At 40.0% G+C, this 27181-nt stretch overlaps 1 protein-coding gene and 1 gene segment (V, D, J or C); both read left to right on the top strand.

Annotated features, from left to right (window-relative positions):
- The window catches only part of LOC145657398 (Ig kappa chain V-III region MOPC 63-like), a 274055-nt gene that overhangs the window by 238674 nt on the left and 8200 nt on the right, over nt 1–27181 (top strand).
- On the top strand, nt 8229–26580 carry LOC145657600 (immunoglobulin kappa light chain-like). The gene is made up of 6 exons (XM_081713822.1): nt 8229–8288; nt 12331–12420; nt 12502–12621; nt 13342–13351; nt 13528–13587; nt 26261–26580. Exons 1-6 carry the CDS (start codon nt 8229–8231, stop codon nt 26578–26580), a joined length of 660 nt encoding a protein of 219 aa, XP_081569948.1.

The following is a 27181-nucleotide window of genomic DNA, read 5'->3' on the forward strand; positions in this document are numbered from 1 at the left end:
AAAACATCTGGTGAAAGTGTTGCTCTATTCTGGGAAAAAGAGAATCACTCAGTCATGTTAATGCAAATCTGAGTTACACCCGACTGCTCTCTCTCTCTCTCTCTCTCTCTCTCTCTCTCTCTCTCTCTCTCTCTCTCTCTCTCTCTCTCTCTCTCTCTCTCTCTAGTCCTGCTGAGGTGGATTATGTCACCCCCTGCTGTCCAGGTTGGTGGCTCACTCTCCCTGCAGCTACACCAACATCACCTAACATTCATTCCTCTTGTGGTGGTGAGTGTATCATTAGCCTGATTAAATGAACTAAATAAGAAAAACCTTATTCTTAGTAAAGAGAACATGTTTATGCCCCTTAACCACACACTCCATATTCCTACACTCACCTCACTATTTACACTTCCTGGTTACACTTCATTGTTTGCACTCTCCAAGTCTGATGTATACATATGTAGCACTGCAAATATTTATATTTCTATTTCCATTTTATTTCTGTTATTTTATTATTGTAATTGCTGCTGGTCCCTCTGTGAGCTACCTAAGTTTTGTTGTACTAGTACGATGATAATAGGGTCTGTTCTTATCTTACTGCACCATAGACATGAACTAACACAGGTTGTGTTTGACCCCCACCTCCACACCATATGATCAGACTTTTAGTGTTTAACATGTGGATGACATCACAATCTCATGCTGAAGTATTCAAAAATTCAATTTCCATGGTTGATATATTTTTGTTTTGTATCTCCTTCTCACTTGGGACTTTCTGAGTTGTTTCATCGTGCTATAGTGTTAAAATGTTTTTCAGGTTACCCACATGAGGGCACACTAAGAACCAGTGACCTGTAGAGATGACATCGTCACAACAACGGAAGACCTGATTGGTTAAAGGGATAATTAACCTCTTATTAAATAACTGTGTTGTGAACGTGTTGGTGTCCCGTGATGTCTTGCTCAGTAGACCCCATGTGTGCCATGGTAGACACTGCTCTGTAGGGCTCTGAGTTTGTACAATCACTGCCTGTGGTAGACTCTAAGATTGGAGTGTTGAGGTTGACTGTCCTCTTTTTCTGTCCCAGGTTCTTTGAGTCAGACCTTATGAGTTAGTACTTGCTGTCTAGCGAGGTTCTTAGATAGAACCTTAGGAGTGTACTTGATCTTTAGAGGCTTTATACACAGGGCCTCTAGTAGTTACATGTAATGCTTACATGTAATGTTACATGTTGAGTTGTTACAGCCGGTTTCAGAAGGACTACTGAGAGTCATATACAGATATTTGATTGTCAGAAACATTGAGTATTGTTCTTCTCTTTTTGTTTGGAGTTGTAAGGGTGTATGCTGTGTTCTTTTTGCTTTGTTGTATTTCTGTTTTTGTGATAAGGAGTTGAGGTAAGAGTGATTGTATTTTATTTTCTTTTGTTTTATGGGAGTTAGTGATTGAATAGTGATTGAACATCACTGAAAACCCCATATAGAGTGCACCCCTGTGTTTCTTTATTTGTGTTGCGCCCTTTTCAGTCCTAGGCTTTGAGGTCACCAAAGGTGCAAGTAATAGGGTGGTAACATAAATTGGGGGCTCGTCTGCTTGTTTTGGTCTCTGTATGTTTTTGCTGGGCTGTTGTCATTGTGGTGTGGGGGGTGTTTGCGGTTTCGGTTTTCACCATGTTTGATTTACATGTGTTTATCACTGTGCCTTTGCTGGAGCAGTTTGGCATTTGCCACAAGGTGGATTTGTTACTCATTGCTGACTTTTTCAGTATTCCAGTGAGCCGTTTCGCTACAAAAGTTGACATCAAGGTTGACCTGTATAGACAACTGCTGGACACAGAGGTGTTGCCTGAACATGCTTGTGTTGTCTCTGGGAGTGTGGTGGAGCTGAGGAAGGCTTTCACCTGTGGAGGAGGCAGAAGCCACAGCAGGGCCGCCCAGCGATGCATCTATTGGTCCCTTCACTCCTGTTTCCCATCCTGCCTTGATGATGCACCTGAAGGAGCTTGAGCTGGAGTTGCAACCCCAGCAGGTTTGTGTCCTGGAGGTCCAGGCTGGTAAAGAAATCAGGCTACCGCAGTTGAAGGCATGCAGAGAGAGCCGTGCCTGTACCTTGTTTGTCCATGTCCAGTCGGTCGGGTGAGCCCCCTGATTTATATATTAGTCGACAGATTAGGCTTGTACATCAGTTTCAGTACATCAGTACATCACCTTTAAGAGTGGTTTGCTGGAAAAACTTTTCATCATTTAAATGAGCAAAAAACTTCTAGGTCTCTCAGATGCTGCTGTTGCTGCAGATGAGTATGTGTTAATTCATAAAGTAGTTTTTCCATCTGCTGTATGAGATTGAGTTAGACGATTAATCTCCAAGGATAATCACTGTGATATGTGTGAGAAATGTAATGATTCAGGAAGCACAAAGGACTCTGAGACTCAGGTATGTTTTTACTGTCGCAAACCCAGTCATCTTATTGCTGACTGTCGAGTTTTGAAATGGAAGAATATGTGATCCTCTCCTAAGGAAGTCGCCCTGATTAAATCTGTGAGTCAGCTTTTGGGTAGTAGCATTGACGAAAAGGGTGTGGACAACACATTTGTCCCTTTTTAATGGATGGAATAGTGTCAATGCCAGGAAAAAAAAGGAACAGAATGATTTGTAACCATCTTAAGAGATACAGGCACTGCCAGTCCTTTGTTTTGGTGGGAATTTTACTGTTGTCGGACGACTCGTATTGTGGTGTTGATCGCTTGGTTCAGGGCATGGGAGCTGGTTACATTTCTGTTCCCTTACACTCTATCAATTTGCAGTCAGAACTTGTTACAGGAAGAGTTGTTGTTGGAATCTGTGCTACGTTGTCTATTCTCGAGTTACCTTTATAATGGGAAATGACTTAGCAGGAAAAATAGTTCTTTCTGTCCCTGAAGTAACAAGGCATCCAGATAGTACTACTGTCATGCAGACCATGGGGGATAAGAAGTTACTATTTATCTTTCCTCATGTGTACCCATGCTCACATTTGTAAATTTGAGGAAGTTGTGGACATGCATGAGTCAGATTACAGAGCCTAGAGAGGTATCTGTTAAGCCTGATGAGCTTGAAATTGAGAAGTATACTGAATTGAGTAGACCTTGTAAATTAATCGGGGAGTTTGCCAACATGGATTCCTGTGCCAATAAAAAACAGCTTAGTTATGCTCCGCTTAAAGATCCTTCTTTGCAACATTGCAGAGAGAGCGTGGACAGAGCTCACAATGTCGATTCTACAGTACCCACATATATGTGGGATGACGGTATATTTATATGGAGGTGGACTCTGCCTACACACAAAGAAAATCAGATGTGGAATAGGGTTGTTCAAATAGTTGTGCCTCAGGAGTACAGATCCCAGGTTTTAGCTTCAGCACATGAACATTTACTAGCAGGTCATTTGGGGGTGAAGAAAATGTATCTTACAAATGTATCTTACAGCATTTCCTTTGGCCAGTGTTAGTCTGATGTTAGAGACTATTGTCACTCTTGCCACACCTGTCAGCTAACCAGCAAACCAAATCAAAAGATACTGCCTGCCCTGCTTTAGCCTATAACTGTGGTGGGTGTTCCTTTTGATACACTTCTTTTAGACTGCATAGGACCCCTGCCCAAAACAAAATGGGACATCAGTATCTTCTGACAGTAATGTGTGGCATTATAAGGTTTCCAGAGGCTATTCCATTACGCACCATAAAAATGAAGTCCATCATTAAAGCCTTGATAAATTTCTATTCTATTTTTGGTTTACCACAGCACATTCAGACAGACCAAGGATCCATTTTCTTTATCCAAAATATTTGCCAAAATATAAAAATAAGTTTTAAACCAGTTGTCTATTAAGCATAGGGTATCGAGTGCTTACCACCCTGAGTCCCAAGGGACTTTGGAACGATTTCATCAGACCCTAAAATCAATGTTACGAAAATACTGTCTACAGATGGGATAAGATTGGGATGAAGGGATTGCTTTAGTTTTATTTGTGGTTTGAGAGACTGTTCAGGAGTCTCTTGGTTTCAGTCCTGCTCAATTAGTGTTTGGACATACAGTTAGAGGACCTATGGAACTTTTGAAAGATAGATGACTACAATGCGATGAGCAGCAGTTAGGATTGCTAAATTATAGTTAGAATCCGCTTGTGAACTCGTTAAAAGGAGTTAGCTGCAGTACAGTCGAAACTGAAGAGAACATATAATAAAACTGCTACAGTCCATTCATTTCAGCCAGGTGATGAGGTGTTGGTTTTGTTGCCTCATGTCTTCATTACAAATGAGATTTTCAGGAACATATATTATTGTGAATAAAATCAGTGAGAAAGATTTTGTGACAGAAACTCTGCTCCGAAAACATAAAACTCGTGTTTGCCACATCAATAAATGAAAGTCCTCTGGACTTTTTGAGTTGTTTCTTCATGCTGTGGTGTTAAAATTTGTTCTTCAGGTTACCCACACGAGGGCGCACTATGAACAAGTGAGCTGTAGTGATGACATCGTCTCCCGACCGGGGCAAGTAATAAGGTCATAACACTCTTACAAGAACAACTTCTCAAAGAGTAGAGGACTACCCAACACAGAAGCCATGGGTCTCACCAAGCATTAAGTCCCTGATTGGTGAATGTCAGAGAATCTTGTATATCCATAACATAAGAAGTTCCAAGGAGACAACAAAGTCCTTCTATAAGCCTCTCTGAGAAACCCACATGAAGACAGTGGAACAGACACAACAGGGACTGGGACAAGACCAGGCACAGAACATAGGAAGGCCCACGAGGCAGCAACAAGAGACTGGAAGGCCCGTCAGGTTTCTTTAGTGGGCAGTAGCGTAGAGGCGGCTGGAACCCAGAGCTGGACCTCCATCCGGCTACAGGAGCAAAATTACCCAGCCGGAGAACTAGAAACCCCTACCAGTCTCCACGCACTCTCACTGCTCTGCCCACAGCATCTCACGTGTGGCTCAGCATCAGAGCAGCAGCCCTGATACTAGTGCCCCACGCCACACATCTTCTTCATACTAGTGCCCCATGACACAAGTCTGCCTGATGCTAGTGCCGCATGCCACACATCTACATGATACAACACACCTAACACACCACCAATCCCACCCACCAATCCCAGTCCATGTTACGTCTTTGGATTTGTGAATGTGAATTTTATTTTTGTTTACTGATGTCCTACAATTCCCTCTTAAAGGGTCAAAGATGAGCTATAGGTCTCTCCAATTTTGTCCTCAATTAAAGCTTTTAAAACTGTTAACTGCAGTATATTTTAATTGTGATGGGTGTAACCAATGTCTGTGGTGAAAGGATGAAGACTGTTATCTACCTTTATTGTGCCTGCATACACCTGTATACAATCCTTTTTGGGAGACTGTTTTCTACAAATGCATATAAGCTTTGCAGTAATAAACCAAAGAATACTGGGGCATAACTCATAAACCAACCTTTTGAAGTCTGTAGTAACATTTCTCAGTGATCCGATAAAATCTAGGTTAAAAACTCTATTCAGTATATGTGAATGTATAGTTGTGATGGTAGCGACACAGGGAGCGATAGATGAGGCTGAAAGGAAGTGCTCTTTATTGTCCATTATTAAACAACTGCAAAGCAGTGACAAAAGGACAAATAAAGACATGACACATGGCTGATAGGTCCACTAATATGGAGCACTGCCTTCAGGAACTCGCAGGTGTAAATAGTGAAGGAACGAAACAAGGAACAGGTGAGCAGGATTAATAGGAAGGTGACAGAAAGCCCCGCCAGCCTCCTAGAGCATGGCCGGCCCGGCCAACGAGGAGCAGGCTTCAGTGGGTTTTCAGTGGGCTTTTAGCTTGCCCGAAGGGTCAGCCCGACCGTCCTTAGTAGCCACCCAAACCTTTTGTCCATGTTCAAACTGAGCAGTCACCCTGCCCCTCCTGTCCATCTTTTTCTTGTAGGCCGCGATAGCTGAACGCAACCTCTGGTGAGCCTCCTCCCAAACCTGTTTGCTGTGTCGACACCACATTTCAACAGCCGTTTGGTCGGACGTAGGTGGATTCCAGGGGTAAAGCAGAGGTTAATAGAACACACTGAAAGAGTGAGCCTCGTCCTGGCATGGCAAAGAGAATTTTGCACATACCCAGCCAAGGCAAGGTATGTTCTCCATGTCTCCCGATGCTGTTGACAGTACAAATGAAGAAACTTGTCCAGCTCCTGATTAACTCTCTCCACTTGTTCGTTAGCTTGGGGGTGGTAACTAGATGTTAGGCTAACAGTGATATTTGGTTTCCCAAGTAACGCCTTCCACACCTGCCAAGTAAAACTGCCTACACACATGGCAGAAGAGCAGATCCACTGTCTCCAATTGCCGTAGGTAATCCCTTCAAAGGAATAAACCTAACAATCTAAGAAAAGCGGTCGACAATCACCACAGTATCCCCCTCAGAGGCAGGTAGATCCATAACAAAGTCTATGCAGATGTGGGACCATGGACATAGGGGAGAGGGATGAGGATGCAGCTTACCTGCAGGTGGACTGTGCGGCATCTTGCGGATAGCACAGTCTATGTACCAAGCTACGTACTTGACCACGTCTTTGTGCATGGCCGGCCTCCAGTAGTGTGCACCCAACAATTGCGCCATGCATGTTTATCCCAGATGTCTGGTTCCCACCGATGTGTGCGCCCATATGATGAGAGATCCACGGTGTTTGGGAGGAACATAGAGCCAGTTCAATGGACAGTGAGGATGTGGGTTAGCTGCCTCTATGCTGCAGTCTATATCCCATGTTACCAAGAAGCATGAAGGAGAAAGAACTGGCTCCTGATTGGTCGACGGGCTTTGGTGTTATGTTGCTGGGAGAGTGGGTTCATCCTTACATTCTTCTCTCCTGGTCTGTAGGTGACATGGAAAACAAACCGGGAGAAGAAGAGTAACCACCGAGCCTGCCTGGAGTTCATCCTCTTAGTAGTTTGGAGGTAATTCTAGATTTTTATGGTTGGTTACCACAGTGAAGGGGTGTCTCACTCCCTCCAGCCAATGTCTCCATTCCTCAAAAGCAAGTTTCATCACCAAGAGCTCTCTATCCCCAACCCCTTAATTCTGCTCAGATGAGCTTAGCTTTTGAGAGAAGTACACTATGGGCCCTAACTTTCCTTCCCTCCCTTTTTCTAGGGATAGTACTGCTCCAACTCCCACATCCAAGGCATCTACCTCCACGACAAAAGGCTTCTCTGGGTCGGGATGCTGTAACACAGGAGCAGTAGAGAAGGCAATTTTTATGTCCTTGATAGCACTCTCTGCTGCGGAATTCCATTTAAGGCATTTAGCTTTTCCCCGAAGCAAGTCTGATGGGTCTGGACAGGGTGATAAAAGATTTAATAAACCTCCTGTAGAAATGAGCAAATCCTAAGAATCGTTGCAACTCCCATTGAGTCTGGGGTCTCAGCCAGCTTGTTACTGCTTCTACCTTGCATGGTTGCATGTGTACACTACCCTCTCGTATAATGTATCCCAGAAAACTTACCTCTCTGCAGTGGAATTCATATTTCTCCAACTTGCAGTAGATGTGGTGCCATAAAAGGGTACCAAGAACAGCACAGACATCACGGAACATGTTGGTCGAAGTAGGAGGAATAGATCAGGATGTAATCGATATAAGCAATGACGGCTCTACCCTGAAACTCCCTTAGGACCTCATTTATGTACACTTGAAATATTGAGGGAGCTGTGGCTAAACCATATGGCAGAGCTAAATACTTATAGTGACCTGAGGATGTACTGAAGGCTGTATTCCATTCGTCTCCCTCCCTAATCCTTTGAGGTTGTAAGCACTGTGTAGGTCTAGTTTAGTGAAATACCATCCCCTCAATGGCATTTAAAAACATGTTGCACACTGACTTGGGGAATTGTGCTTTATTCCTCTGATGTTCTGTGACCAGACCTCAGCGAGTGTTTTACCACATGCCACAGATTATCAGAGGGATTTATATCAGACATGGTAATGGAACAAGCAGGAATGTTTACTATTTTAAACAAATGTGACACTTTTACCCTGTGATTCAACTTCAGGTGCTTTGTTGTAAACTTCATGTTTAAGTTAAGGAAGGTTGAAACCCTACCACCACTAAACAAGACACATAAGGTGAGATGTCAAGACTGGGCCAAGAAATATCTGAAGACAGATTTTTCAAAGGTTTTATGGACTGATAAGATGGGAGTGACTCTTGACAGATCAGTTGGATGGACCCATGGCTGGATTAGTATTGGGCACAGAGCTCGACTTCGACTCAGACCCCAGCATTGTGGAGGTGAGGTACTGCTATGGGCTGGTATTATTAAAGATGAGCTAGCTGGACCATTTCTGGTTGAAGATGGACGCAAACTCGTCTCCCAAACCTACTGCCAGCCTTTCGAAGGCACTTTCTACAAGCAGTGGTAAAGGGAAAAGTCTGCATCTTTCAATGAGACCATGATTTTTATGCAGATGTAACGGCACTCCGGTCTGTTCCATGTGGACAAACAGCAGGGCCGAATATTAGAGGGATAACATGGACAGTACAAGGGGTTGAAAGACTTTTATAGTAATTACACTGTTAATAGAGGGAACAAACTTGCTGAAGTTCTGTAAAGTAATAATTGTAATTGTCTTACATTGTTCAGGGTGGCCAACTGACTGTGTAGGTAACTACTAGAGTTAATGCATATGTGTAGGTAATTAGTAGAGTTAATGCATATGTGTAGGTAACTACTAGAGTTAATGCATATGTGTAGATAACTACTAGAGTTAATGTATATGTGTAGATAACTACTAGAGTTAATGTATATGTGTAGATAACTACTAGAGTTAATGCATATGTGTAGGTAACTACTAGAGTTAATGCATATGTGTAGGTAACTACTAGAGTTAATGCATATGTGTAGATAACTACTAGAGTTAATGTATATGTGTAGATTTCTACTCGAGTTAATGCATATGTGTAGATAACTACTAGAGTTAATGTATATGTGTAGATAACTACTAGAGTTAATGCATATGTGTAGATGTAGATATATTTACTATAATAAGGTAACAGGAGTTTGGCTTCAAAGCATGTACTTGTTTTGTTCAGCGGTTGTAAGGGGACAAGTCAAGCGTAGTGCCCCGAATTGAGGGGGAGTTGTAGTTTTGGTTCACGTTATTGGAGCAGGTAATTTTCTAAATAGAAAGGAGGACGATAAACTTGTGACTACTGGCTCTGTTTGGATATGGGTATATTTTATTTTCCTAAGAGAATATTTGGATAATGGGAAAATGTTTTAAATTTAAATGTTTTGAACCATAGGGGAGAGATATTATGAATTCTAGATTATGAAGTATCTAGAATTGTTCGTTCTAAGGGGCAAAGATTAAATATAAGGAGTGGCGTTGGAATGCAAGGGAGAGACGCGTTGATTGAGTGCCATAATTGGATGTATGTTAAGTTGCCTTATTTGGGTATAATTCTTTGTTGGCCTTGATGACTGAATTTATTTTTTTATCTCTATGGTTTTTTGGATTTTTTTTTTTTCTTCTTATGGCATCATGCCCCTCTCACTGGACTTTTTGAATAAATCTCCATCATTGGCAAACTTACTACCGGAATCATTTTGACTGATAGACTTACAGTCCTGAAGATGTTCAGAGGAGGCTGCAGTGTCTCGGCCAAAGAAAGTAGGTGAAACCAACTGACTAGCTACAAATTTGGCTGCACTGTGGCTCAGCAAGGGTTTAACAGACTCCTCTACAAATATATCTGACGCTGAAATTGGCCTCTCACAAACAGTACCATCCTCTCTGATGGTTGGAAGTACTGCAGACAGTAGAGCACACTCACAGATTCAATGAGTTTAACAGGTGAGGAAGCCTGTGCCTCTCTTGAAAATGATTCCTGTATCCCATGGAGCAACCCCAAAACTTTCTTCTGCATGGCTCTGTAAATACTCAGGGGAGCAGAGAAGGAACACTTTTGTTTTGGGCTTGGTCCAATTACAGTGCTAGCATTCTCAGACATGGCAGCTGAACTGTATGAAACACCTTCAGTTTCCTTCTTCAGCTTTTCTTCTTCACTGAGACCTGCTTCTATCCCACGTGCAATAACAACTGTTAGGCACAGCGAGATAGCAGATTTTGTGACTGATCACAATGGTTGTGCACAAAATCCCAAACTCTGGTCATTGTATTTGGCTGTTAGGGAAAGATGGATGTGTGTATAAATGTGTTCCAGGTACACTGCCAGGATTTCCACCCTGTTTGAGACTCCGCACCATTCCTTGCGGTTTTCCAGCCAACTGTATCAGCTATTTAAAAGTCCCTCCCACAAGAAAGGCAGAGACAGAGAAAGGAGACTGTGTGTTAGCTAGGAGTTTGTTTGGCTGTGATTAAAAATTTGTATGTTTTGTGTATGACCTTGTTTTTCTCCATTTTTGGACTTCATCTTTGGCTTCGCCCCTCCTGCTTCGGTAGCTGTGTATATATACATATATGTAGATTGTGTAAAGAGTGTAAATATTGTTTGTTTGGTACTTTGGTGATGGATACTGGTGGTAGGGAGTGACTGCCATTTTTGTTGGGTGTGGGTTTTCTCTCTGTTTATGTATCAGAGAGTTAGGAAAGTATTTTGTATGTTTCTCCTATTATTAGCGTTAGTTAGTGTGTAGTTTTATTTCATTAGTGTCGGTTTTGGTAATTATTTTGGCCTGGGTCACTCCTGAGGGAATTGCACCAATAAGATTATTTGTAAATGATAACCTCTATACAATACACTAAAAAAAGCTTCCATTTGTGTTTCTGTTTGTTTTGTTGCTGTTCCTTTTTTTCACAAATTCTATTACATTAGCCATTTGCACTTCTTTTAGCTTGATACGGCCTCACAGCCTAGACGGGGTCGTAACATTGGCGTATACTTCATCAAAGTCATCCATTCCCAGGAAACATGTTACCCATGTTTAGCACATATATGCTTAAACCCCATTCTCGTGTACCATATCATAATGAATAATATAGAACTGAAGGTCAGATAATGATCATACTCACTGCTCATATTTATGACTTCTCCCAACGTTCAGACGGCTCAGACCCCTACTGGGTCTTCTGAGCAGTTTCTCCCACAGGGTCTGGTGCTCCCAGATCACATCTATCTATCTATCTATCTATCTATCTATCTATCTATCTATCTCTCTCTCTCTCTCTCTCTCTCTCTCTCTCTCTCTCTCTCTCTCTCTATATATATATATATATATATATATATATATATATATATATATATATATATATATATATATATATATATATATATATATAATTGTTCCACAGGTAGGATAGACTGGATGGATATATATTCTTCACATAAAATTAATTCAGTTGTAATATGTTGGACCAGTTATTGTTAAAAAAAGTATTATTAAATAACACATTAACAAGTTTCTTTATACAACAACTGATCTTTATATTTCTCATTCATGTTCAGACATTCTTGCATCAAGCCTGTAATTCAGATACGAGTTGTCCGTATTCTCAGTAAAACCCATTTAATAATGTGCAATGTACCCAATAAATGTCCATTCTATAGGCCCAGCCTACCAGATATGTGCAGCATCCTGAACATTTATGCTGTTAAGATACTCCCAATAGTCGAGAGAACAGTTTTAAATGTGAGACCCTTCTAAAACAGATTAACAATTTTTCCACGACCACAGGATGTGTCTTTTGACATGGTTGTTTAACAAGTGAGAAGCTACTCACTGCATCAGTTAGGGTTAAATAACTTGTTGCCAGCTGAACCATAATCACCCACACAGTAACTAGCCAATGGGAGGCTCTTACCTATTTGCTTAGTTAAATACAGGTGGTGACCTTTTTTTTGTCCAGGCAGTGTATACGGAGTTTTAAGCATCCCTCATTTGTATATGTATTAGTGTTGATGTAAACAAGGACATTATTGGAAAAATACTTTTAAATTCAAACAATCCATGGTTTTCAAATGTATTTCATTCTTAAAAATCTACTCCTCAAAATAATCGATTTGAGTGAGTAACGGTGCTTTTGTTATTTTTGCAGTGGTGTATTGTGGTGGGTAGCATTTAGCTCGTATAGTTCCATACTTTTACAAATCAACAGTTGTTTCACACAATAGGACATGAAATAAATTCCTATCCGCTGTTAGAAGTGAATTTAGTCGGATTAAATGATCAGATTTCAAAAGTGGCCTCTATTGGCGGTAACTGCTGAGTGACACAAGCCTTTATGTAGAGCGCAGCGCTTGTGATGTCATCGAACAATGACGTCACTCAAACGCTGGCGATAAAGACTTTTATGTTTTTGTTCTACAATAGGCAGAGGCACAGGCAGAGAAGCAAAGACTGCAACAACTGTGTTATACTCCTGCCTCTTCATTTGCAGCTCTAACTCACGCAGCCATATCAGTAAGTGAAGGTCTTCCAGTTTGGATGGAGACTCCTCTGATTCTACGCCCAACTCTGACTGTGGTTCATCCCCACCACTAGCCTCTGCTGAAGGTGGAGATGTCACTGGTTGAGCTGGAACCCAGGGACCTCATTTCTTTATGGCAGGATACCCTCCACTACCGAGACTTCCTAAAAAACAGCCTTCACCGCCACCTCAAGGTATCGCCACATCAAAGAAATCCTCTGTAGTGTGAAGTGTTACAACACCTATCAAACACCTCCAAATTAGTGCAGAGTGAGAAGTCCACTATTGTGAAAGCATCCATCCTAACACAACAGCCAACAATAAACTCACACCCCTCGGACAAAGTGAAAAAATGCCAGACAAAGCACACAAAGAAAAAATGGACAAGATCTTAATTTCTGTTATGACCCAGTCCAGGTAGGGTCTGTGACAGAAATGAGTAAATGATTAGCTGGACTTAAATGGCAAATGCAACTGAATGTGAATGATGGATATGTGAGTAAACTAAATGGAGCAAATCAGAGATGAATCAGTGACTGTTGTATATTGATACATGATATAAGAGTGTAATACAATAGGCACAAATAACACCAGACAGACTTCAGGTGGGTCGACACTGAAAATGGTAAATCAGCAAACAAAAATAAAGAAACTGACTGACCAAAGTGGAACTACATAACCTAACGAAAACAAAATGAGCAGCAGGAGGTTTTTGTACAACCACTGAGCGAGTTTGTATCACTGTGGAGGACTTTTGGTGGCGGCACAAAACTCTCAGTTGGACGTAAGTAACTTTCACTGCTTATCCAAATGTTGGTATTTTCTGAAATAATAATCGATATGTTTGATGTTTGATAATGATGGAGACTTAAAACATGTTGCGGTTGCATTTCTTGTGGTTTACGGTGCAACAGCTATTACGGGGTAATTTATCTAATAATATAATGTATGTTTGTATTTTGTTTAATTACTTTAAAAATCTGAAAAGCGTTTGGGTAAGTCTTATGAGTTTTCTAAAGCATTAATGTTGAAGCTGCATATTACATGGTAAATAGTGGCGAGAGCGGCGTGTTTAGATCAGGAGGTTTTTGTATGGACAGGAAATGAGATTGTAGCTCTGTGGTGGACTTTCAGCGGCGGAACAAAACTATCAGTTGGACGTGAGTAGACTTTAGGTTTTCTTCACAATTAATCCACGTTATCTGAGCACGTCAATATGCCCGGTGGTTCTGTAAACCACCCGTACTCTTTTATAGACTAATTGTATACTGACATGTTCTCCTCTCATTCATTAATGTGCTGCCTTTTAGATAGTCTGTGTTTATTACTCAAATGTTCCTCTGTTTATTGGTCAAAATGAAATAAACAATTTTGAATAAATTTTATAGTCTCTTATTTAAAACATTTCCCACAACATTACTCATAACAATAAAGTCCTACATTTCTATACAGCAGAAATGCTAATGTGTGATGAGGTACAGGATTAAACTTTGATAAAGCTGCCGTTTCATTACTCATAATAAAGAAGGAAGCAGGAAGCCAGATATTATGGAACCAAAAAATAAGATATTTCCACGTTTCATTCAGTAGAAACTGTAACATGAGTAAGTCAGTGTATTTTTGGAACATCAGGGGACAAACCATCTTTGGGCCTTTCAGTATATCACATTATCATTTTTAGTTTATTTCTGCCAGAAAATAATCCCATCATGCTTTATATCACTTTGTAGCACAAGATGGGCTGTTTCAATACACTACTGTCATGGGTCACTTATGAAGGCAGAAAGTTGTTCTATCCAAAAAAGACTAAATATTTACAAATGTTTCATGAAAAAGAAATCTTCCCTACCTGTACAGGTTTAACATACATACACCCCACTCACCTGATATCCACCCCGACTCTGTGTGTGTGTGTGTGTGTGTGTGTGTGTGTGTGTGTGTGTGTGTGTGTGTGTGTGTGTGTGTGTGTGTGTGTGTGCTAGAGAGCATTGCATGTTTATGTGTGTGAGAATTTTACTGAAAGGTAAATTTAATTTTAAGTTTTCAGACAGTTTATTAAAAAGTCATTGTTTCAGTTGGTGGCATTATTTCATCTTGTTGTGTAGTAAGTTTATTGAAGCAAGTATAGTGAGGTTATTTAACTTTACCCTAAAGATCTTAAATTTTTCACTTTTACTTTTAATAAAGATTTAGAATGGACATGAAAAGTATGTGTTGGTAGAAATGTTGCACAATGGCTGAGAATAATCAGAGGAAGGCACAGACATGGTGATTAGTGCTTTAGTGTGTGCTTACATCACCTCTAAACAGGACAGAATCTCCTGAAGATTACTGACACTGATTTAGCAGTCATTCTACTAGTAGAGATTTCTCTCCACTAATAACTACCTGCTCTATTATAAGAACAACTGTCCCAAGAGACCAAAGGTCTCAGTACTGCAGTGTTGTGACTGGTTTCTGATGCTCCATGCACTGGGTGTGTGTAAATGTGCCTTTGTGGGGTCTTGATAAGCACTAGATAAATTCCATGTGTTGTTATTATTGTTATAACTGTAGTGTTTTGTCTTCACCTGCTCCAGCAGAAACAGAGAGATCATCTGGTCAAAGAAAAGAGATACAGGAGAAGTTTAGGAGCTTCTCCAGGTTTCTGGTGATGCAGCACAGTCTGAGCTGTTATCACTGTCAGTGTCAACAGCAACATTAGCATTGTGTTTAATGGTGGGTTTCTTCTTGATGGATCATACTAATGTTCACACCTTCCATTTCTAACACATAGACAGCAGGAGTAGAAGGACATATAGATCTCCAAAACTCTCCTCCAACAGAAGTGCAAAAGTGTTGTCTGTATTGTGTCTTTGTGATTCATTATAGATTTTTTTGTTGACTTTAGTGAGTGTGTTGTGGTTCCTAGAAGAATTATTTTCTTTAGATGTGTGTTGTGCAGTAGTGAGTGAGTGTGATGGGGCATCTCTCCTGCACAGAGTGTGTCATTGTGCTGTATCACATCCTCCCCCTCCACACCTGCAGTAGGTCCCAGCTGCAGCAGTGCAGTCTCTGTGCAGTCTGACTGAGGGAGGTTTTTGTACGACTCTCTAACACTGTGTGAACAGCTCTGTACTACTGATATAATGGTAACTCTGACAGTAATAATCTCCTGCATCTTCAGTCTGGACTCCTCTGATGGTCAGAGTGAAGTCAGATCCAGATCCACTACCACTGAAACGAGCTGGAGTTCCTGACTGTAAGCTAGTAGCCCCGTAGATCAGGAGTTTAGGAGCTTCTCCAGGTTTCTGCAGGTACCAGTGTAAAGGTTGGGTACTCCAGCCCTGATACACTGCAGGGTTGGTCCTACAGCTGATGGTGACTGTGTCTCCTGGAAGAGCAGATTTCACTGCAGGAGTCTGATTCACAGTCACCTGACACATGGATTCTGGGGAAACAACAAAACAAAACAAAGTAAATCCAATTTAAATCATATTTTATTTTCCATTTCTTATGTTGCTTATATCTGTTAATAGAAGGTTTAGAATATTTTATTAAACAAGACATCTGTTTTTTTAGGTTATTCACCTCAAAAGCAAAGCATAAAATGATCTTTTACCTTGAGTCCAGAGGGCCAGTGTGCAGATGAAGATGGGGATCAAAGTCATGGTTGCTGTGGGTGAAGTTGCTGGGGCAGGCAGCTCTCAGTCATGAAGTGTTAAACTCACAGGACTATAAACACTCCCAGAGCACTGCAGGTTCTGTAAATGCAAAGTTACCTCCTTGTATTAATGCACGTCTACCCAATACTCTCTGTGGCTTCTCTGTATTAATATATGTCTACCAAATACTCTCTGTGGCATCTCTGTATTAGTTTTTTATGTTTCTTTACACACTATGATTAACAATAACTTACAGTTAGTGAAACCTGACACTCAGAAAGCAAAGCAGAACTATAAGCAAACGTCTCAGCCTCAGACTTTAACCAAATCACTACACATACACAAACCACTTCTACTAAACACACTTGTCTACATTAGACACAGAAATCTAACACGATGTCACTTCTACTAGTTTATCTGTCTTTAAGTAAAAGACCTGCAGTATAAATATATGGAAGTATGTAATGTATTCATGTGATGTGTTCACCTCAGTATTGTTTGCTGCACGCAACCTTTTTACAAGTACGTTTCTATCAGGTCAACACAATGTAGTCTGGACTTAACCTGACAAATGTAAGAAGAGTGAAAAACATCACTGGCCACAGAGCTATTTTGAATGTCCAGCGTGGTGGTAACATCACAATGTGGCTACAATCACACAGAATGGAGTCCATTACCATGGCAACCTGGGTCCTTACAGCAACACAGTCTAGACTCTCACATTAGACAGACTACACACCATCATCACAGTCCACACACTCACATTTGACAGACTACACACCATGATCACAGTCCACACACTCACGTTAGACAGATTACACAACATCATCAAATTGTCATGTTATTGTATAAATTATTTTGCAAATGAACTGAGGTGTTCTGCTACTTTTATGTTGCTATGTGAAATGTGTGTAGTGATCTGACAAAATGAGCCCTGTTTTCAAAATGAAGCTTAAGCAACTGTATAAAAAATTATACCAAATTCCTCCTCTCTTAGCTGTCATGACAATACAAACTAAACTAGATTATTAATATTCATTAAATATTAGGACAGTGTCATGGTGCTTGTGTGGTATTTTGTATGGTAGCTCAGTGGTTAAGGTACTTGACTACTCGTCAAAAGGTCACTAGTTCAAGTCCCCACTGTTGGGCACCGGAGCAAGACCCTTAACCCTCAAATTGTGTTCAGTCATAACTGTAAGTTGCTTTGAATAAAAGTGTCAGCTAAATGCCATAAAATGTAAATAGTTTGGGTAAAGATGTGAAAAGTAATTAAAGATTTAAAAATGATCCATTTCTGAAATATGAAGCTTAGGGTTGTGTGTGTGTATGTAGTCGCTATAAAGTCAAAGAGGTTTTTGAATGACAGCTTCATTAGAATGTATCACTATGGGTGACTCGTGGATGAGGCACTAAACTCAGTGAGTGGTAAGCTGGACTGTGGATGTCTGAGAGGTGCAGCAGGAGAGCAGAATGCAGCAGCTCTGTCTGTATTCTGTTCTGTGTCCTGGCATTTCTGTTACTTCCACTGAAATAAAGCTTCATTTTGGACATTGTCTGCTCTTTTATAAGAAATTAAGATCTTTATTAATGTTACCAGGCAGTTTCTTGTGCCTGAGTGAGCTTATCTGAACAGATCAGAACATCTGGTGAAAGTGTGGCTCTATTCTGGGAGAAAGAGAATCACCCAGCCATGGTAATGCAAATCTGAGTTACACCCCACTGCTCTCTCTCTCTCTCTCTCTCTCTCTCTCTCTCTCTCGCTCTCTCTCTCTCTCTCTCTCTCTCTCTCTCTCTCTCTCTCTCTCTCTCTCTCTAGGCCAGCTGAGGTGGACTATGTCGCCCCCTGCTGTCCAGGTTGGTGGCTCACTCTCCCTGCAGCTACACCAACACCACCTAACATTCATTCCTCTTGTGGTGGTGAGTGTATCATTACCCTGATTAAATGAACTAAATAAGAAAAACAAAAGGCCTCATTCTTAGTAAAGAGAACATGTTTATGCCCCGTAACAACACAGTTCATATTCCTACACTCGCTTCACGGTTCACACTTCCTGTTTACACTTCATTGTTTGCACTATCTAAGTCTGATGTATACATATGTAGCACTGCTAATATTTCTATTTCCATTCTATATCTCTTATATTATTTATTATTGTTATTGCTGCTGGTCCCTCTGTGAGCTAAGTTTTGTTGTACAAGTACAATGATAATAAAGTCTTTTCTTATCTTATCTCATCATAGACATGAACTAACACAGGTTGTGTTTGACCCCCACCTCCACACCACATGGTCAGACCTTTAGTGTTTAACATGTGGATGACCTCACAATCTCATGCTGAAGTATTCAAAAACTTCCAAGGCTAATATCTTTTTTTCTGTAACTCCTTGTTACGTCCTTGTGATTTTCTGAGATGTTTCCTCTTGCTGTGGTGTTAAAATTTGTTTTTCAGGTTACCCGCATGAGGGCGCACTAATAACCAGTGAGCTGTAGAAATAACACAGTCAAAACAACGGATGACCTGATTGGTTAAAGGGATAATTAACCTTCTATCTGTCATATACAGTCATATACAGATATTTGATTGTCAGAAACATTAAGTGTTGTTCTTTTCTTATTGTTTGGAGTTGTAGGGATGGACGCTGTGTTCTTTTTGCTTTGTTGTTGTATTTCTGTTTTTGTGATTAAGGAGTTGAGGTAAGAGTGATTTGTATTTTATTTTCTTTTGTTTTATGGAGGTTAGTGATTGAATTCACTTTAGTAGATTTTTTGTTTGTTGCTTTGTTGTAAAGCCCACCCTGAAGAAACACTCCTGTTTAGATTCGGTTTTACATATATATATATATATATATATATAGTGAGAGAGAGAGAGAGAGAGAGCAAGAGAGAGAGAGAGAGAATATGGTTTTGTTTCCATATAAAATTAAAAAAACAAACATCACTGACTGAAAACCCCGTACAGAGTGTGTCTCCGTGTTTCTTTTTATGTTGTGCCCTTCTTAGTCCTTACAGCATCTTACAGCATTTCTTTTGGCCAGTGTTAGTCTGACGTGAGGGACTATTGTCGGTCTTGTCACACCTGTCAGCTAACCGGCAAACCAAAGCAAAAGATGCCGCCTGCCCTGTTTCGGCCTATACCTGTGGTGGGTGTTCCTTTTGATACACTTCTTTTAGACTGCGTAGGCCCACTGCTCAAAACAAAAACGGGACATCGGCTTCTGACAGGAATGTGTGCCATTACAAGGTTTCCAGAGGCTATTCCATTGCGCAACATAAAAGTTAAGTCCATAATTTAACTTTTGTTCTATTTTTGGTTTACCACAGTACATTCAGACCGACCAAGGATCCAATTTTCTATCCAAAATATTTGCCCAAGTTTTACAACAGTTGTCTATGAAGCATAGGGTATCGAGTACTTACCACTCTGAGACCCAAGCAGCTTTGGAATTCCTTTAGTTTTATTTGCGCTTGGACAGACTGTTCAGGGGTCTCTTACTTTCAGTCCTGCTCAATTAGTGTTTGGACATATGGTTAGAGAACCTCTGAAACTTTTGAAGGATTGATGGCTACGAAGCTATGAGCCGAATTTAGGATTGCTAAATTATGTGAGTCATTTTAAAGAATCGTTAGAATCCGCTTGTTTACTTCTTAAAAGGAGTTAGCTGCAGTGCAATCAAAAATGAAGAGGAGATACGATAAAATTGCTACAGTCTGTTCGTTTTAGCCAGGTGATGAGGTGTTGGTTTTGTTGCCTCATGTCATTCTAAACAAGATTTTCAGCACCATATGTTATCATGGATAAAATCAGTGAGACGGATTATGTGATACAAACTCTGGACCAAAAACATAAAACTCATGCTTGCCACATCAGTAAATTAAAGCAGTATATTCTACTGTCACGTTCAAAACCTAATGTTGTTCCTTCTGCTGTTGCTATGTTGGTACCTATAAAGGATGAGGATGATGGGTTAGTTCCTTCTGCACCAGTGATGGCTGCGCATTTGTCCAACTCCACTATACTACAGGAATTGGATGGTTATTTATCAAATCTAGAGCCAAAAGAGTGTTCTGATGTTAAGTCTTTAATTACCCGATATCATGGTTTGTTTTCTGATATACCAACTCAGACCTCCCAGATCGTTCATGATATGGATGTAGGAGATCATCCCCCAATTAAGCAACTCTCTTTGCTTAGTCGGATTAAATGATCAGATTTCAAAAGTGACCTCTACTGGCAGTAACTGCTGAGTCACACAAGCCTTTATATAGTGCACGCTGGCAATAAAACCTTTCATGTTTTTGTTCTACAATAAACCAAGCAGGAATACAGGTTTACATATTAAGCCATTTCATGTTTAGTAGGAAATTTTGATGAGAACAAAATTATTGTGCTTAAAACAGAAGTTTCTATCTGGTCTGCCTGGTTTATTTTTCCATGGTTTCTTTTACCTATACCATATCAAGGCTGGGTTGGTCCAAACCCACATATCTCCATAACTTCAGCAAGTGTCTCTAGATTACTAATCGCAGCACAAACTGAGAATATACTGAATATATAACACAATGATGTAAATCTTTATTTACTTTACATAGAGAACACAGGTCTGATTTGGTGACACTCTGCCTTAAAGCAGACAAGAGCCAGATTTTCCAGATGCACTACAGTACTTCAGTACTACAGAGTATTAGTCTGTGTGCTCTCTCTAATAGTTATAATGATTTTACCACTACAGCTGCTCTACTGATGTCAGTAGCGTAAGGATGATTAATATGTGCCTCAACCAGCTTATTGTAAAACTCCTGTAACTGATTCTTAACTGTACTCATTACCCTGGCAGCAGGTCAGTGAACTGTATGGCCTTATTGGAAGACAGATAGAACATTCCAGGGATGAAACATGGAGACGGGCAGATCGGCAAGAAATGACAGACATGATGAAGAAAATAAAATAGGGTGAACAAACAAGAGCAAGATGAGAAACATGAAACAATAATCATGCAGAGAAAGCACAAGTTAGGCTGAAACAGTATGAGGACCAGTTAAATATTCAACTCTTCCAGTATAATGTTTATTTTAAAGCAACACCTAAATGCATTTATACAATTCTCCAAATTTGATCTTACTGGATATGTTCAAATTTGACCTCCATTATACCCAATAGAAAAAAGACCCAGGCCCAAAGAGGTGGCGGTCCAGTTATGTAAGTATCTATTACATAGTGATTTCAATGATAAGTGTCAAACACTGAGTGAAGCTGTTTGTGTTTGTGTTTGTGAAGTCTTGTCAAACCGTGTTACCTTTGTTGTTTTGTGTGTTGCTTCTGGTTTGTTGAATCTACACCTGTGTTTTGGATTACTCTCTTTGCCTGATCCCTATTTGTTTTGGTTTACATTGTGGATTGCTTTTCTGAACTATGAACTTGGCTTATGTACTTTGGATTCTGTTTGTGAACTAAATGTGTTCTCTAATAAAGCTGAAACTGACTTACTGTGAGTGACTCCATCTCTGTACGTGCTCAGAACATTACAAGATGACAAAATACTTTTGTAAATCACTCTAGATAAGAGCTCCGGCTAAATGCCAAAAATTTAAATGTAAAATGTAAGTGTTTGAAAAATTCTTTGGAGTCAAATCTGCAGAGTAAACTAGCTTATATGAATTAAAGTTGTCTGGAATCCTGTTAAATATGAAAATAACAAAGCCCATTAACAGTGTGGTTCCTTGGGAAGGGTGTGACATCATCTTCACAGCCTGGAATGGTACATTTCTGTGTGTAATCTGCCATTTTCATAGTTGGTCTGTTGTCATTGTTTTGTTCTTCACAACACCTGCAGAACTGCTGAAGCTTTAACTGTGCAGGTCGATGGTAATGTCACCTCGGCTAGAATGTGACATATGCAACTTTTAGGAGCATGAATATCAATGAGTCAAGACTGTTGTGTAATATTCTAGGATTTTGGAATTGGCTCATTTTACTGCCTTGTTTGGCTTATGTGGTATTTGTATTTGAAAGAGGAGTAAATAGTGTTTGAGGTTCACAGTATGTCAGTTCCGTATATCAAACTCTCCTTATTCAACTTTGTGAAGGAAAATGCCATTTTTTCTTTTTATAAGACTGTCCATAGTAGACAGTGAGCCTCTCTACTCTACACAGGCTGCTACTCACCTGCTCTTCCATGGTGAGATCTTCTCTACCCATAGCAGGTTACATCTCTATAACAACACTGACCCAGAGTCACTGTGAGAATCCAACCGCAGTTTATTACAAAATGAACGCAACATGAATGATAAGCCAGACAGTGCAAGGAGAGAAGCTTACCTTTGTTTTAATTACATGATCAGCAGGCTGTTGTAATAAGGTATTTATTGTTTATTTCTGTTGGTTTCTGTTGTGCAATGTGACCTGTGCTATTTCTGTTCAATACATTGTAGGATAAACAGTAAACACAGAAGAATATATCAGGAAAATTCTTTATATTTGGCCAGGTGTGGGTAAGAATCTGATGTGTTTTGTAAATCTGCATGTTCATTCAGTTCTCTCGACTTTTGGGGATCACTGGCTCTCTGCCTCTGAGAAGAAGATGAGCAATGTGTGAGACAACAGCATTTCCTCCCTCAGCACAGTTGGCTCTTCATCTGGCTCTGGGCTGATTGGAGATCAGTGGATTGGGTGAGTTCAGGAGTGTCTCTCTGATGAGCTTCACCTGGGTCTCATTAGCTCTGTTCTGGGAGCTGTCCAGGGTTCTGACACACATTGAGTTCCATGTTGCTGAAAGAGATGTTATGACCCAGTCTAGGTAGGGGCAGTGACAGAAATTATTAAATGATGAATAGGATGAATTGTAACACAATAAACAAAAATGGACCGACAAAACTGACCGACCGCATTTACCTTTCATGTCTTTGTATGCATCAAAGCTGAACAAGCGGCTATCAAGTGCCCTCTTTTGTGAAAGTAAAAACATGCCTGTTTCCCAGGGACTTAACTTTTTCTGTGGGGTAATGGGACAGTCTTGCAAGGATGGGTTTCTCTTTTTGGCACAGGCAGAGAAGCAAAGACAGTTTTTTGTATTAACATGAATTCATTGGCAGCAAAAGCTGTCTGAGAGAGTCGATACTTCTACTTATTTAAACACACCACTACCTGTGTGGGAGTGTAGATTTTGCATTCTTCTAACATGAGTTCCTTTAGCTCATGAAAGCTCTGACTGACTGGCAGCACACCATTTATCAAATTACACAGATTTCCCATACAAATTCTACATAAGTTTAGAGGGGTGTTTGTCTAGTTGCCTGAAGTTCTGCTGGTAGGCCTCTGGGATTAACCCAAGAGGTTGAGGCGGAACCCCAGGGACCTTGTTTCTTTATGGGAGGATATTCTCCAATACCAAGACTTCCTACAAAATGGCCTTCATGTCTACCTTGAGGCCAATGTATCATTATGTCAAAGAAATCTGCTGTAGCATGAAGACCGTCTTTACAACACCTATCAAATACCTCCAAAGTAGGGCAGAGTGAGAAATCCACTATTCTGAAAGGAACCATCCTAACCCAACAGCTAGCAACAATCTCACACTCCCCAGGGAAAAAAAATGCCCAACAAATGCACACAACCAAAAATGGATGAGCCCCTAATTTCTGTTATGACCCAGTCCAGGTAGGGTCTGTGACAGAAATTAGTAAATGATGAATTGGGGTTAATTGGCAAGTGAAAGTGAGTATGAATTATGGATATGTGAGTAAACAAAATGGAACAAATCAGGGACGAAACAGTGACTGTTGTATTATGATCAATTATATAATAGTGTAATACAATAGGCACAAATCACACCAGAAAGACTTCAGATGGGTCAACACTTAAAATGGTAAATCACCAAACAAGAATAAAGAAACTGACTAACGCTTCCGACAAGAACAGGCAGAGGTAGAATGCAATTGCAGGAGGTGGTTTATTAAATGTAGGAAACATGACACGAAGGGTAAAACAAACAGGCTAAGGGCTGCTGAGGGTAATAACACATGGTTGGAATACACAGAAAAGCAATGACGACAACAGTAAAACAGGCATTAGGCAAACCTGACAGAGAGACATAACTTACCACCATAACAAACAACCAGAAGACAAATCCACAGGGCTTAGAGAAGCAAGACAAGCAGACACTAAACAGATACAGGTGAACATGGGAAGAGTGGAAACTAAAACAAGGAGTGGAATAGAGGAAAAGACGGGTGTGGATAAAATGAAACTAAGGCTTGGAACAAGGGAGTGCAGGAAGACAGGTAAACCATGACATCAGGGACGTGAGGAGGGTGGACCTTTGTGACACTGACCATAAGTGGGGCTACAAAACCTAACAAAACAAAATGAGAAAACCAAAACAATTACACACTTTCCTATCTCCCTCACCAGACACAAAACAGAGACAAACCCAAAACTGCAGAACAAACAGCACCCCACCCTACACCTGGTGTGAAGTGACACAAGTGAATACAGACTATACAGACTAAAATATAGACACTGTATACACTATATACACTAGATACAAGGGCAACAGAACAAGCAGATGGCCAAAGCGAATCTCACTGTGGAAGTAGACTAACAGGGTCAGAGCACAGAACATTCACAACAGCAAAGAACAAACACACAAATGAAAACACAAGGTTGGGCATAAAGCTTCCTAATAGTGTCTTCAGGAACCTTTTATACCTGGAAATGAGATTGTAGCACTGTGGTTGACTTTCGGTGGCGGAACAAAATATGTCAGTTAGACATAAGTAGACTTTAACTTTTAATCCACATTAGGTGACACTATTAATCCACATTAGGTAACGTTGCATCAGAACGCACGGTGGTTTTGTAAACTACCCGTACTCTTTTATAGACTAATTGTGACTTTGTTAAGTATCTTCCTATATCATAACCATTGATATGTCCTTATAGACCTTTTAATTTATACCGATGGAGAGTTTCTTAAGTGTCGTTAAGTAGCAAAAACATACATGTATCAGGAATATCTCTCAACAAGGTTTATTTTAAAAGTCAGAAATATCGGTACCTGACTGCAGCTGTATCGGTGCAATTCACTTTTACTGTAATACTCGCATACCGCAGGATCGAAACGTTGTTACAAATAATCAAATTCCTAAATTATACATCTAGAACACATTTATTTATGTCATTAGATAAATTATCTTGATTTGGATATTGCATTAAACATTGTTTTTAGTGTACATAAATATATCTAAAAACACAATTCTTATAATCAGTTGCTATGATTCTACAAAGTCTACATGTATCTAACGCATAAACATTAACGATATAAGTCTGAAATAGTTTAAAGGGATCACCGAATTCAGTTCTGCGAAACAGGTTCATACACACACGCACACTTTTAGCGGCACAAAACTCTCATTTGGATTTAAGTAACTTGCACTCTTTATTCAAAATTAATGTAGTTACTGTCTTTATTTTTCTATCTTTATTTATCTTTATTTCTAATTGTATATTGTATGTATATAGTATCTTTGATAACTTCTTTCATTACACAAAAAGAAAAGAAAAACAAGCATGTTTGGGGTTGTATCGTTCACTAATTCTGAAGCTAAACTACGGCGCTGTGAAGAGAGGAGACTGGACGTAAGAAAAACTTTACTTTTTATTCCCAGTAAATCACAGTTTTAAGTAGGTATTGTTTGTAATAAAGGTCTCTTTATTAAAGCGCATTAAAGGTGATTTTATTAGCGCATTTATCCTAACCGTTGCAGTGTTATTGCAGCCCACATTATTAGCGTATTTTTAGTAAAAGCATAAATGTTTCAGCAATATCCGCCAGCAAACCTTTATTCTGCCTACTGGATTAATTTTCATTAGTATAAGTGTTTGTCCCTGACTGGAGGTTGTCGATGCAAAGCACTTTAACCGTAATACTCGCATACTGATGAACCACCATCTGTTAAATATACTTCCATTTTAATCTATGTATGACTATACATTATATTTATTTAAATGTTTCATTAATTAAATATATTGGGGTTCTAATGTCCAGGGAAAATAATATTGAAAAAAAAAAAAGTTGATCTAATACGTTTCTGACTTCTGTTCCTCACTGAAGAGGAAGTGAAACACAACTGATTTTCCTGCTAACGGTTCCTGCCTGTCTGAGCTGTAGACCGTGTTGTGTCTCCTAGGTGACGCCCCGCCCACCCTCACGGTCCTGCCCCCCTCCAGTGTACAGCTGCAGCAGGAGAAGGTCACACTCGTGTGTCTGGCCAACAAGGGCTTCCCCTCAGACTGGAAGCTGAGCTGGAAGGTAGATGGTAGCAGCTGGAGCTCAGGGGTGAGCCAGAGCTCCGGGCTTCTGCAGAAGGACGGTCTCTACAGCTGGAGCAGCATCCTGACCCTCCAGAAGGAGGAGTGGCTGAAGAACACAGTGACCTGTGAGGCCACCAAGGACTCCCAGTCTCCTGTCACACAAACACTGAGTAGAGAGCAGTGTGCTGAGGCATGAAACTCCCACATGTGTACTGAAGTGTTCTTTTAGATAGTCTGTGTTTATTACTCAAATGTTCCTCGGTTATTTGATCAAAATGGAATAAAATTTTTGAATAAACATTATAGTCTCTTAATTAAAACATTTCCCACAACAATACTCATAACAATAAATACCTTTAAAGTCCTACATTTCTATACAGCAGAAATGCCATAAAGCTGCCATTTCATTACTCATAATAAAGAAGGAAGTAGAAAGCCAGATATTATGGAACCAAAAAATAAGATATTTACACGTTTCATTCAGTAGAAACTGTAACACGAGTAATTCGGTGTATTTTTGGAACATCAGGGGCTGGGGGACAAACCATCTTTGGCCCTTTCAGTATATCACAATATTATCATTTTTAGTTTATTTCTGCCAGAAAATAATCCCATCATGCTTTATATCTCTTTGTAGCACAAATTGGGCTGTTTCAATACAATACTCTCATGGGTCACTTATGAAGGCAGAAAGTTGTTCTATCCAAAAAAGACTAAATATTTACAAATGTTTCATGAAAAAAGAAATCTTCCCTACCTGTACAGGTTTAACATACATACACCACACTCACATGATA

Source organism: Electrophorus electricus, chromosome 4, assembly GCF_041902795.1.
Source record: "Electrophorus electricus isolate QZ-2024a chromosome 4, ASM4190279v1, whole genome shotgun sequence".
Lineage (NCBI taxonomy): Eukaryota > Metazoa > Chordata > Actinopteri > Gymnotiformes > Gymnotidae > Electrophorus > Electrophorus electricus.